The sequence below is a fragment of the Thermobia domestica genome, chromosome 8 (genome assembly GCF_964235325.1).
Source record: "Thermobia domestica chromosome 8, izTheDome1.hap1.1, whole genome shotgun sequence".
NCBI lineage: Eukaryota > Metazoa > Arthropoda > Insecta > Zygentoma > Lepismatidae > Thermobia > Thermobia domestica.
The window spans coordinates 254,020,990-254,035,568 of NC_137461.1; the positions used below are offsets into that span (position 1 = coordinate 254,020,990).

Consider the following 14,579-nt stretch of genomic DNA (forward strand, 5'->3'; position numbering starts at 1 on the left):
ATTTTTGGGGCTCATTCTGTACAAATCTTTGCAAAATTCTGCGTACAGCAACACAACCCAAAAAATGCAAATTGTAATTGTAACTGTCAGGGGCGCCAGAAGAAAGTTTACTAGGGGGACATCTCCATGTTTGCTATATTACGTCTGGTATCTGTATTTAGTATACGTGGTTTTCTATATTATATATACATTTTCGTGAGCTAGGGGTGTCCGTCCCCCTAGACACCCTTTGGTGGCCAATGGTAACTGCTATGCCGAACACAGATAACTGAATAGGAAATTCTGTGTTATGTATATGCAAAATGTTATGGAATGTGCCCGTTTCTTTTTACTTGAGAAAATTTTATCTGAAGAGAAACAAGATATCATCCAAGTAATGAGAATATATATATATTCCGAGAAGCAAGAATTAGTACTGTGTACTGCTGTCGTGTATTTTCTAAGTCTTCTGTTTTCTTCCTGTTCTTGTTATTTTCTCTGTGCTGGTACGTTGTTATCTGAAAAAATTATATTAATAGTGGAGTACGTAATATACAAGTGGTCATCTTGTATGAGAGTAATTTCCATCAGAAATAGGAACAACAGCTTTAAACTTCCACTAGTGTAGTTTATGATTCTCCTAAATTGAAACAATATGCTTACATTCTTTCGACTTTGTATATTTCAATTATTATTGTGAAGTGAACTACATAAAAATTGAGATAGCTAGAATTAGGAGTTTGGTTCTTGAATATTTAAGTCATACTGTAAAATCGAGGTCGACTTGTGTATAGCCCGCTCCCCCCAGTTCTTTTTCACCCGAACTGGGAGAGTCACTACTCTCTACCAGATTGTGTCCTTGTTCTTTCTGAAAGAGTAGATTCTCTCTTCTACTTCGTCATTTTCGCCAATTCTTTCATACGCTAATTTAATTAATAATCAGTCAAGTCAGCTTACAGGTCATAATCGTAATTAATCATCAGTCAATTCAGTTTATAGAATATAACGTTGGACGTAAAGCATTTAATTTTTTGTGTATGCAAGTTCTGATGGGTTTAATTTTCTCTAAGAGGGATCAGTGGCGTAAGATTACAAAAATAAACATTGTGTAGCTATTTTACGGTCGTGTAGGTTGTAAATAGCTCACTATACACATGGTTTCTTGTAGTTTAAAAAAAATCTTAATGTATTGAAAACGTATTGTTCTAGTAGCGGTCATTTTCGCCATGCGTACTTCAGACGGAATTTGTTTTGGAGCCTACTGTGGAGTATGGGAGCCTCAGGGGGCGAATGCGTGAGATTAGCAGAAGTGTATTAAGGTCTACTACGGTGCACTATTTTGAAGTTTATTGATTTAAAAGGCGTAAGTTTAGAGTTACCCCTCCAGTTTCAGACCTACAAAAAAGCAATTAAAACATTAAACATTGTTAAGTTGGAGGTTAGTTCAGGACGGGTTACGTTTGGTTAGTTTTAAGTTAGGTTAGGCTACCTGGTAAGACTTCAGTTAGACTAGGACAGTGACCAGACGCGGCTCTCATAGAAGCTTCAATTATCACTTAGATTCAGTAATCCGTGGTTTCATAAAAAATTAATAGATTATCTTCATTATTCTTATTTAATTCTTTAAAACTCACGAATATGGTGTACATGAAGCTGCATCAGTTCCCGAAGGAGCAGGACGCTCATACTTTTAGGGATTATTCATTGAGTATGTACGAACTTACTCAAAGGAGGAAACAAAGCGACTTTTATTTACTTATCGACTGATACGAAAATAAAAAAAGAACGACCTGTACTTCATATCTGCATGTGTAGTGCCCTTGTACTTTATCTATGGCTGTGTGGGTGGGGGTAATTTAACGCGTATCGCATGTCTTGTGCACAAGGATACTTCTTACTATTGCACTACATAGAAAATTTATGGTATTTCATGTAGAAGCGGCGATAGAACACAGAAGAAACGCAGATCATTGGGTTCTCATGTATACTATTACCAAACTCACTTCGGAAATATCACATTCAACTCACCGATTCGCCATCATATACGACTACCATGCTGCTAAATCATCGAAACCTTTCGCGTCTTGCAAATAGTACCCACTTCTACATATCGTATTAAACATAACTTTACTGCCAAACTTGCACACCTAAACAGCACATAAAAACTCCAAATCATCATTTCTTACCCCATTTCTTCTGTAAATTTTCATAATTTTTATAAAATACGGAGGGGCAACTCTAAAATTAACCCATTTGAAATACCGGTAGGTTAACTGTGTATAATTATGTTACACGGAACCCTTATATTTTATGACAAACACGGTTCAATATTCTGATTCACTACTCCGTTTACAAGTAATTCAAATACGTTAACCATCACGTAAATAAATCATAGTAACCAGAGCAAGTGAACTAATAATGGCGTCTATTTTTGTACGTTCTATCCGTAAGTAGGAATTGTACCTCACCTAACTTAGCATAATTTAACTTAACATTATTTTATTCTCTTGCAGTCTATTCTACTTTTATGGCTTTATGGGTACCACATGCAAAGTTGAAGGTAACAGTGATAAAGTGTAAATTAACAGGTATAGAAGAAGCATGTGAACAATCTAAAGACAATGAAATAAGTTACTCCCCTTCATTTATTATGTACACTTCTCCAAAAGTATTTGAGCGCCTGAATTGTTCTAAGTCCCTTAATATAGGAAGTTTGCAACAGTGCGTTTTAAGGAGAGAGAGTCGGAGTAGATGTTCGAAGTATTCACCACTTATTTTGTTACTTAATGAAATATTGCTTTCAGGACAAAATAGTACCTTAGCAATTGCAGAAAACTTTGTCGTACGGGTTCGACACCCCCCCCCTCCAAAAAAATCGTAAAAGACAAAGAAGATTGCTAAGGAGTTCCTTTGCCGTTAATACAGTTGAAAGGGAATTTTACAGTTGTTTCAATAGCCGCGCATGTTAAGTATCTCCTTTGTGTTAGTATTCACAATTTTTAAATCTTGCTTGAATCCCAGTGAGAGTTTTTATTTATTTATTTTGATTTTCCGTCCTTTTTTTTCTTACAGTTTTTGGGTATTATTTAGTTTCTCCCCCAAATCACTTGGTAGTGACTCTGGCTCAATTGCTAGTGATTAGTTCTTTATTTGTAACGATGATGTAGTCATGCGTATAAATACAGTGTGGACGTGTGGCATAAAATACGAACCAACTTGTGCTAGGTGGCCACTAATCAGCACGAATGCTATCTAACTGAGTCAAAGCAGGAGCGCAGCACGCGGGCCCGAACGATAGCAAGGGAGTACAGTAAAGCGTCGATTATCCGAACGTCGGTCAACCGAACGACCGCTTAACCGAACTGTGTACTCGCTCGCACCTGTTACTCTCCCACCCTACCGTCCATCTTCCCCCTCACTCCCAAACCAAGTTTCCCACAGTAGTCGCCGCACTGAGCCACCGCTGGCGGAACATTGCTCCTAATGGGGCCTTCATAAGGCGCTGCTGACCGGCCAAGCCGCCAGTCGCTGTGTTTCAACAATCAGCACACTTCTTTTTATGAATAAATTTACTGTACAGTACTTCTTTTTGGCATAAATAAACATGTACAGTTCGATTATCCGAACAAACCAGTTTTCCGAACACCCATGTCCCCCAATTACTTCGGATAATCGACGCTCTACTGTATTTCCATAGTGGCAGGCGCGTCAGTGACGGGGATATTTGCATAAGCGAGGTCGATCTAACAGCTCACACTATGCCATATTACCGGCTCCGGAGCAGTAGATGGATTTGGGGGAGATACTAAATGCCATCCCAGTTTTTAATTTTCCCAGTTGAGAAGTGACGGTTTCAAAAGTCGACAATTGATCATCGTTTATATCGGACACCAGAGACCAAAGAATCGAATAAAATCAGCATTTTTTTTAGGGTGCATAGATACTATTAAATTACTAAAAGGGTTAATGCTTTTATTTTTCCCAGTGTGCGAATTCGCACGGGGTACCAGGGATTTTCTTGTGATATGGAACTAGGCTAAATTTTCCCCTTGAACAAATTTTCATTCCTGTTTGATATAACTTTTCCCTTCTAGAAATATTTGAATCTTCATGAAGGTAGAAACAGAGGTCAACTTATTTATTCATTATTGATTTAGTGTTCTAAGAATATATATAGTGTTCTGAGAATAAAATCTTGAGACGACTATATTCGGACCCAAAAGAAACAGAGTGGTGAATGGAAGAAACCATAACGAGGAACTGCATAGTTTATAGCGTTTATCAGTTATTAATAGTGTCATTAAGTCCAGGAGGCTGAGGTGAGCAGGTCGCGTAGGCAGAATGGAAGAAGTAGGAACGTTTTCAAAGATTTAACTTGAAATTCAAACGGAAAACGACCATTAGGAAGACCTGGAAGCAGATGGTGGTTCAAATTCCACTTTAAACTATAAATCCTTGTCTCATATAGCTTCGATGCGGAAAAGGGACGTTAAAATTCAAAACTTAAGCTTATATATAAATATATATACTTTAATAATAAACCAAAACGAATTTAAATAAAGTGAGTACTAATCTTTATTGTATTCCTAAGGAAATAATACCGAATATTTCAGACACTTAAGAATACAAAAAAGGGATGGCGGTATTAGGAATACTGGGAAACGAACCCAGGACAGCACACATCAATTAAATCTTTTAAATTACTTGAAATATACGAATGATAAAGGGAAGGAGAAACTTTTAAGTTAAAAAGAAAAAAAGAAAACTAAACGTACGTACTAGCCGCAGTTTTCATTCCTTTTTCGTTCGCAAGACAAGGAGAGATCAAAATTGTTATGGGTGTTCTAAGGTTACTGTTTGTGTAACTGCAAATTGAAACGCCAATTGAACTTATGTTTGTTAGAAACAATGGATTTTTTTTTTTTTCCTCTCTCTCCTTCAAGGGTAAATATTTGCTTTCGCAACCTGTCAGGTTCAGTAACACTTTTCTACAAACTTATTTATTGTAGCACATTATTCTAAATCTTCCCGATTCTACTACATTTAATACACTCTCTGTTACTCTAACTTCAGCCAGTTATTGCTCATATTCCTTGTAGCTACTCAGTTGCTTATGGCTCAAATCCCAACATCAACAAGAATTTCACTATCAGGAACTTCATAAGTATAATAAACATAACCTAGTAACGCTATTCACTTATTTCTGCAATTCCTGTAGTAACTCTCAACACTTTGCCCGAGTAAACACGGAAAACATTTCGTCCGATTTTACACTATTCACAACGACACTAGCAAGCTAGCTAGCCACTACACCAACAGGAACTGACTGAAACCGGTAACAGCAATGCAGAGATTGTTGAAAATCCTACTAGTGATACGGTCACTGCAAAATTACGTACATCAGTGGGGCCTCAATCTATTTCCCATGCAATGAATACCAATGCCCCAGAATTAGGGAGCCGTTCAGTTCAACAACAACTACCAAGCTATCTACTGAACTCGGAGTGGAGTTGGAGATGCTTCCACCATCTGGCCCATTGAAGCTCATTCTTCAAAGGCAAATGACATCGTTTTTGGACCAGGTGGATGATAAAATTAAGATATGCTATAAACTATTTTTTCTTTTTTTTTTAACAATGAATTGATAGTTCAGATGTTAATGGAGCAGCTATGTTTATTTTTAGTTGTTGATTTTGAAACATTGAAATTTGAAGCATTAGCTGGATAGCTATTTAGGGTGGCCATCTCTCCGGGTTTGAACACCTTTTCTCCGGGCTCCTTGTTTTGGAACGATTTCTCCGGGTTGTATTTGTTGTAGTAAGTTCTTTTATCATCGCATTCATTCACATATTAATGCCGATGTATAACTATTAAAAAATCATTCTGTCGCTATTTAATCATTGTGCCCAGCATCCGAATAAAGCATTAACAGTTAGTGGATTAGTGTACTATGCACAGCACAGTGTTCAGCGTAAGTACGCATTTAGATAAATTAACAATTTAAAGCCCACTAGAGGGGCGCAGTGCAAAACAAAGTTAAAGAAAAACATCCATCCATGAAAAAAAATTTTTGTCGTTATTTAGTTATAATAAATTACACATTAAGATAAGTACAAGGGTTATTGTTTTGTACACATATTGTTATAAAAATATGAATAGTGTGCTGATTGTACTCATAGGAAGATTGTATCTCCTCTGTAAGAAACTGTCTGGTAAGCCATATCCATTTTTTAAATTTCTGGTTGATTCCAACTAAATTTCAGATCAAATATTTCAACGAAATATTTCAATTTTAGAAATTTCATGAAATTATCCATTTCTAGTTATGTGTATGTGTGTTGATGGAAATGAAACAAAACTGAAAAGATACGATTGAGAGTACAATATTGAATGAAGTACACTATTGTATTTTATAAACACATTTACTAAACGAAGAAAAACACATTTAGAGTTAAAAATATAAAAAATCTACTTTAAAAGGTCTGTGATTTTCTTTTGTACTGTTCAACTGATTACTTGTATAAGTAGTTAATGCCACATTTTAGTGAACATCATGTCGACTGCACTCGAATCTATTGGTTGCTCAATATACGATGCTTGCCAACTGAAGCGCTGCAGAAGATCGAGGGCAGCTGATAACGAAGATGAATTATTTCTTGGAAGGTGGACTATTAAGCCGACGGGCAGCTAAAGAGAGATTTCACCACTGTATTTATTACAGCTAAATGATTTCGAGTGCACGTCCTGCTTTCATCCTGTGTCTCTTTAGTATTTATTGATCCATAACTAAAACATTAAATAAAACGTAAATGATGATACGTTGGTGAACAAACATCCCTACCATAACATCTTTATATATATATATATGTACGAAACCTTAACTGTCAAAATATGACTTTACAGACTTAGCTCATGTAAATTTAACACTGAAATGCATGTCCAATTGACCCACTATCGTATTACTGGGCTTATACCTAATGTGAATTAACAAATAAGTTCAAACTTGATGAATCTTACATTTTTGAATGAAACTCTTCATAATACAGTTTCAGTTCTTACCATCAAGTTTACCTTCATCTAAATAAAGATAATTTAAGATAAATTTCTTCGTTCTTATATAACTCAGATTCCTATCAATGTGTGATGTATTTTTCCTAACTTTTGTCATCATCTTAATATGACTGAACATTCCTAAATGTTTATAAAGACCTGAAATCTCAGTCCTCATCTTTATTGGCTCTGTTATATATATATCCTAGTGTTAATACTGTTTTCTTCTGATAATAATAACGTATTCAAACAAATTTCTTTAAATCATATATATTATAATTCAGTCTTCATGCTTTTTCTTTTTTTCCTACTATCTCTGCTAATATAATTCGTTGATTGTTGTCTTTTGTATTTTAACTTGTTCTGAATAACTTCTAGAGAGGGAAGAAAAAAAAGGAGAAAACAGACTATTACGTTACTTGTGTCTTTGGCACACAAGATGGCGGTCAGTTAAGTACTAGGATTTTACTCTTTTATTTGATACAATTATTTATTGTTATATTACTTAACTTTTTGTGTGTGTGTGTTTCTGTGAACTTTATATCTTGACGATGAGTGTTATAGATCTGGTGCCAGTGCTCCTCCACAGTTATCAATTTCCACATTTTACAATGTCTACTTTTATACGACAATTTCGGCTTCGTGCATCTGCTATTTGTGTTTTAATACAATTTGTGATTTTAATAACAGACTTAGTGATAATAGTCAATTTGGCTGTTGAGTTGCGACTTTTAATCATAAATACCTCAACTCAGATTATAAACGAAACGAATAACTTCTAGGATAGTGTGATAAGTCGGATTTATTTACATTATTATTATTATTATTATTATTATTATTATTATTATTATTATTTTCTTCCTTTTTTCAGGGCATAGATTTCCTCTAAAGCAAACATGTCCAAAGAAACACATCATCCGGATCGTGAGCTTGATTTGTCGAACTGTGGCAGAGGCATATGGCTAGTTAAGGTATGTATGCCGTTTCTAATTTCCGATCGATAGTCTTATTAACGATAAAATGAAAAATAAAAATAAATCCACTCACAACTATTCACATATTACATTATATGTGAAAGAGCGTGCAAAGCTTCTTAGAGTGAAGTGGGTGGTACTTTTTTTAATGAAAGTATACATTGAGTTTGTTTGTAAGAGAAATAGAATACAAGAGTGGTCCAGTTCCAAAACGGCTTTTGCCCATTTACAGCAAATCCTAGAAAACTTAGAAAAAACGCATTATCTGCATGTTTTGTAGAACTGGGAATACTTCAGTGTATTCATGTAAAAAACTTGAAGATCCTCAGATATTTCCAGTTCTATGAAACGCATCGATCCCACAGTTTTTCTCGATTTTCTGGAACTTGATATGAATGGACAAGAGCCGTTTTGGAACTAGACGACTCACATAAAGACGTCATTATTTTGTGTAGTGATGAGCAGGACCCAAATTTTATGGGCCTAAAATTTCTTAACAGAAGTATGACTCTAAAATTGTGATTTATGGCTCCGAAAACATACTTGATCTAGTTTATGTCAATAACGTTATTTGCTAAAGCGAAGTACATCAATACGGGAGCATGTGAAAGACTTTTTAAGATGGGACAGTATGACTAATTTCCTTTCTCTGAGAACATGGAAGACAGAATAAACAAGTAGATAAATAGCAAATAGCAATAAGAAGAGTACACTCTATTTGAGCAAACTGTACTAGCTAATTTCGTCTGTCGTACGAAATCGATCAGTATACTATTGGATCTTTGGTTGCAGTTATAGGAAGAAATGTTTGGATGATATTGTATTCATGTGATCAAAGCCTAGCACAGAAAGGACAGTTTTTGAAGTTTTCCTAATCAGAATAAATAAATAAATTGAATACATTGAATACCTATCATAATCTCATGGGATTATTATATATTAAATAAAGGTCTTGAACATCTCACGAGAATAATTTTTTCTCTTCCTGTTATCACACTATTATAGTTTTCTTTCTTTATCGGAATGCTTGATTTCGGTATAATTTATATACCTTATTTGCAACTTTTACATATAATTCATTTTTTCTCTTTGCTCTCTGTTACCTTTATGTTTTATTCCGGAAAGAGACGTCTATTTGTCACTGTTGAAATTATTGGAAGAAAAGTTTTCTTTATAACGCAACTGTAAAATCTGTATTTATCTTGGGTTATAGTGTCTGTTTAATTTCTTTTGTTTCTTTTCAGATCCCAAAATATATTGCTGCTCGGTGGGAGAAAGCTCCCGGGAATATTGAAGTAGGAAAACTAAAAATAGTGAAATCACGGTAAGTTTGTAGTCTAATGTTTGGCTTTTGTATGCTTTTTTACCAGAAGCAATATATGATGGTACTGGCAGTGCATGCGGTGGAAAATCAGTGCCCGGTACGAGAATATACAACAGCGCCCCCGTACATATGAGTGAGGTCGACAGACCAGCCGCGAAGCGTCAAAAATAAACCCTGTTTTTTCTTGATTTTTAGAACTTTTTATTACTTTTTCCCTTCCATTTTATATATGTTCACATGCATTTTCCTAACATGAGTAACATTATAGGACCACTTCCTAAAGCAAGAAAGGATTTAAGTACATACTAGCTTGTACTGATATGTTGACAAAACTAGTTGAAAGATACTGCTGTTGATCTAAAATATTCCAAGTAATTTTTCCTCACTTTTTTTCTTTCCTCCTTTTCTTTACCCTCCCGAATTTCGCGGGAGCAGATTTGAATGGAATAACAGGTAACACTGGATCGATCAAAAAAGCCCATCCATCAAAACAGAAGCTCCTCGCAAATCGAAGCATCACCGAAACACACATATATGGGCTGTCACCCTGTATGGATCCGAAACCTAAACAATTAACAAACAGGATTAAGAAACGTTTGTAGCACTGGAGGTGTGGTGCTGAAGACGAATTGGGAAGACAAGCTAGACGGAAAGAATAAAGAGTGAGGAAGTATTACAACTAGTACGTGAAAAAAGCGTATTATCCAAACAATCAGAAAGAGGAACCTAAAACGAATTGACTACACGCTCAACTTTGGTAGGCTACTGTATGATTCTGTCGAAGGGAGAAAAATACGAAGTTGACTCCAAAATACAAAGAATGCGAAATTAATCCAAAAGGCAGTATAAAAGCGTACAATCGGAAGACATGGGAACAGCGAACCTTTCTGTGGACTAAGCTACTGATGATAGTGGTGAATCGAACAGCATCATGAAGGCTATGAGTGCCGAATGCGAATGAACCACGGAAAAACGATTGATTCGAAGTAAAGAGAGTCATGTACTTCGTTCTATAGTAGTTAATGTTGTTATAAAAGGCTTAGAAGAGTAAAGAGCAACAGGGGATAATTACATATTAGTATTCGTATAGACATGATTTATAAAGAAACAGAAAAATAGTACAAATGAATACTACAAAGAAATAGCTCAAAAGAATGAATGAATAGTACAAAGGAATGAATGAATGCTGGGTCAAATATACAGGCAAATATGGATCTTGTATCAACCAAGAGAAAAATGAAGCTCTTAAAATTTTAACAAGCAAATAGTAACAAAGCCTAGAAGTTACCGCAATTTTTGCGCGACATGACTGCGCGTGGCTTCTTGGGACGCCCTAAGCTCAATCTTTCCTTTACAGTTCTCCATCCACGATAATGGTTTTCACTTTTTTTTTCTTTTTTTTAATACCAGATGTCCTTCTGCTACCACTCTTCACCATTTACCCGAGCTTGGGACTGGATTGTTCCCCTCTGTGGCTGGTTTCTATATTATATTGATTTTTATCAACAAGAAAATTGTAAAGCTATGTTTTCTTACGTTCGACGTTTCACAGCACAACACTCTGCTGGTAGACTGTGCTGATGTGATGAGTTGTGTATTCTGGTAATGGCAGATCGGAAATCTGGGCAATGCAAGTGTATGGGTAATTTTTTATGCTAGTCGATAGAGAAGTTAAAGTTTAGCTGCATAGAAGACTGGGCAGTAGATGCATTTAAGGATGTAGATTAGGGTGGAAGCATCGGAGCTAGCGGAACTGTAACGGTAAAGGTAGTCCCAATATTGGCATCACTACTGTTCGTTGTTTTTTCTTTTAATTTCTCCGTACTTCTTTCCCTCTGTGTCTGGTGATTGGTTTAGAGTTTAGTGTACTTTCAACACCGAAATTTTATGAAATTTGAATCTACAGCTTAACGTCCCTTCGTATCTGGTAGATCGTTTAGCCAAGTGCCTATATTGTGCTTTTTAATGATATGATTGTTTTTAGACAATACTCAAACACGCTCAGGATTTTTAACAGACGTCGTACTTACTTGTAATTATGATTCCTTTGGATTTGGATTTTTAAAGAAAATAAACAATTGGTTAAGCAAGGAATATGAGGCAATTAGTTAAAAAATACATGCTACATGCAAGTCCATAACAAAAGCATCAACATGAGCTGGCAAGCTTTCCTATTTGAACAAAAGAATGCACAAATTGAGACCGGTATTCCGCACGCTGATTTGATGTGTGACTGGCAACGAAGACAAAGTATTGTTTGCACTGCTTTACCCCAGTGAGTACATTTCTCTTTATTTATCCTGATGTTTTTTTCTTCTTTGTCCGTGGGCTTTCTCGGGGTACTCCCTTTCCTTCCCACATTCTCATTCCACCATTTTTTCCATCAATTACTTGCCTTAATTAGCCCTTCCTTAGCCTAAATGGCATAATCGCGGGATTAAACTGAAAGATTTAATTTAATTTCATTTTTTTCCTCAGGAATCACAATTACAGGTAAGTAAAATACTGTGATTGTGTTACTATTTTACACTATTTCTGGGATATATATGTAATATAATTAATGTACAGAGCACCTTAAATTGGTACATCAAAAATTGTGAATAGAGGAATACTTTACGTAACGCTTTTAGTTCTCTCCAAGAACGTCCGTAGTATGTAAAATGGACTATTTACAGTAAGTTTAAATTGAATTTGCTCACCACAAAAGTTAAAAGGATAATAAGGAAGTTTAAAAATTAAATACAGGGTGTATCAAAAAAGACTTTATACAACTTTGAAAACTGATATTGATTTATTTATTTCGCCAACAGGCATTGTTTTGGTGTCATTTTGCAGCAAAATACATTTTTTTTTTTTAACTTTATACTTTAAGAGGTTTAATGTGGCTTCCATTAGTGATGCAGCCCACCATCCCATTTGAAGTCGATTTCTTGCCAAAATCGGTGCAGCATGTCAGGCGTGACTTGTTCAATTATGACGTAGATCCTAGCTCTAGTTCAATTGCGAGGTAGATGGTTTAAAATGCAACCGTTTTCTCAATACACGCTAAACTGTCATGTGGTACGCCCAGCTGTCGAGAAGCACACCGGGTTGATTTTGTAGGACTGTTCACAAAGCTTTGTCTCACTTGCTCTACAAATGTCTTTAGACGTACGGGAACGACCTGAAGATTTGTTGTGTCTTATCGAACGTCCAGTTTATATATATACAGAGGGTTGATTAATTCGTGTGTCAATTTCATTTGTTCACTGTGCAAAAGTGGTATGAGGTGAAGCCGTGCAATTTGGTGTAACTTTAGACGAAGGACATAAGGTTTGTTTCGCTATAGAAACATGTCACTTATACTAAAGAGTGAAGAGATATAGGGTCAAAGATCAAATTTCGAGTTTTTCCTTATGGGATTGCAATGGTAAATTCTGAAAGAGCCTGAAAAACCGTAAATCGAAGTGATAACAAAGAAAAAACTGTATGGTATGATTTTACGTCGCAAGCCGACCAAAAATGCGTCAATCAAGTGTCATGGTCAGAGGTCACTGTCAGATCAAGGTCACAGGTCACCTTGAGATACCATTTGACATTATGAGGTACGGACATTGCGTTGTTTTCAGTATATTCAAATGGGTTATCAAGATGGCCTGTGACCGTGACCTCTGACCATGACACTTGATTGACGCATATTTGGTCGGCTTGCGACATAGAATCATACCATACAGCTTTTTCCTTGTTATCACTTCGATTTACGTTTGTTCAGGTTCTTTGAGAATTTACCATTGCAGTCCCATAAGTAAAAAATCGAAATTTGACCTTTGACCCTATATCTCTTCAATCTTTAATATAAGTGACATGTTTCTATAGCGAAACAAAACTTATGTCCTTCGTCTAAAGTTACACCAAATTGCACGGCTTCACCTCATACCACTTTTGCACAGTGAACAAATGAAATTGACACACGAATTAATCAACCCTCTGTATATATATATATATATATAAACATGCCACTGATAAATAGTAGGCCTGCTGGGAGGATTTTTACCGTACTTTGTACGAAAATTACGTTGCACAGTTGTCGTAGGCTTGGGTTCTTCAAACCAAAACACACAACCAGTACACTCGAGACCAGAAAAGGCAGCAATCTTTGCAATTGACGCTAGCGATTGCGGTGGCTTGTTTCTGAACTAGTGTACTACGTGAGTCAAAACTTGATGTATTTTGCTATAAAATGACACTAAAATCATGTCTGAAAAATAAATGGATAAATCAATATGAGTTTTCAAAGTTGTAAAGTCTTTTTTAATAATAATAATAATAATAATAATAATAATAATAATAATAATAATATATTTTCATAAAGTAAAATAATACAGGAACTCCTTTTAAACATATAAAAGTAAAAACAATAAGACCATTTTCTTCAATTGTTATCAATTTTTTATCAAATATTGTTAGAGTTGTTTAAACAGTTTTTTTTTCTTCTTTCTTGCAGCAGATTTCTGCACTTACCGCATAAACTTGCTTCTCGCCATATCGCAAGCGAATATTCGACTCGGCTTACACAGTATTCCCATCTACAAGTCGTAAATGTATGTAAAAATGAATTTCGCGTTAGAACAAAACCTACGTTGTTTAAAACCGCGTTACGCAAGCTGTTCTTGTAGTTCTGATACAATACTATCTGAAACTGCGCTGTCTACTCAGCGCATCGTTCTGTTATGATCATGAATCTCCTTTCCACTGTGCATGTCTCCTTATTCACACAAGTAAAGCGTAGGAGACTCACAAAGGAAGTGAATTGCTATATATTTATTAGAGTGAGTTTCTAGCAAATTTGTAGAAGTGACACGATATCAAGTGGAAATATTTTTTTTCTAATAAATCCATATCTGTCCGAGTACACTTCATTACGTCTCTTGAAACCTTTGAAGTTACCAGCAGGCAATAGTTTTTGCCATCCAGATTTAAGCAAAGCGCCTGCAATGTTCGTCAACCCGCCATACATAACTTCTCTACTGGTTGCTTAACCGTAGTTTCGGCTGCAACAATGTTAATCTAATGTTCTCAAAACGGCCCCTAAAATGTTGAGTAGAACAATAAGGACACGGTTTCTGAAAATTTGAGTGAGAACTGGACAATTTACACAAAATATGGAATCGACCAGCGAAAACGGCACGTTTCTAGCACTTGTGGTTTTCGAGATCTCATTGTCAAAAGGAGGAGACAAACATATAAACCTAGCATTTTAATATATAGATTCG

General features: G+C 35.6%; 1 protein-coding gene across 1 annotated transcript in view; it reads left to right on the plus strand.

Moving 5' to 3' along the window:
• Window positions 1-344: 344 nt before the first annotated feature.
• TfIIFbeta (transcription factor TFIIFbeta) overlaps window positions 345-14,579 on the plus strand; it is a 45,684-nt gene continuing 31,449 nt past the window's right edge. The window contains exons 1-3 of the mRNA XM_081769643.1: window positions 345-485; window positions 7,901-8,000; window positions 9,248-9,327. Coding sequence (XP_081625769.1) covers window positions 7,926-8,000; window positions 9,248-9,327 — 155 coding nt within the window. The 5' untranslated portion in view covers window positions 345-485; window positions 7,901-7,925. The remainder of the gene's footprint in view (window positions 486-7,900; window positions 8,001-9,247; window positions 9,328-14,579) is intronic.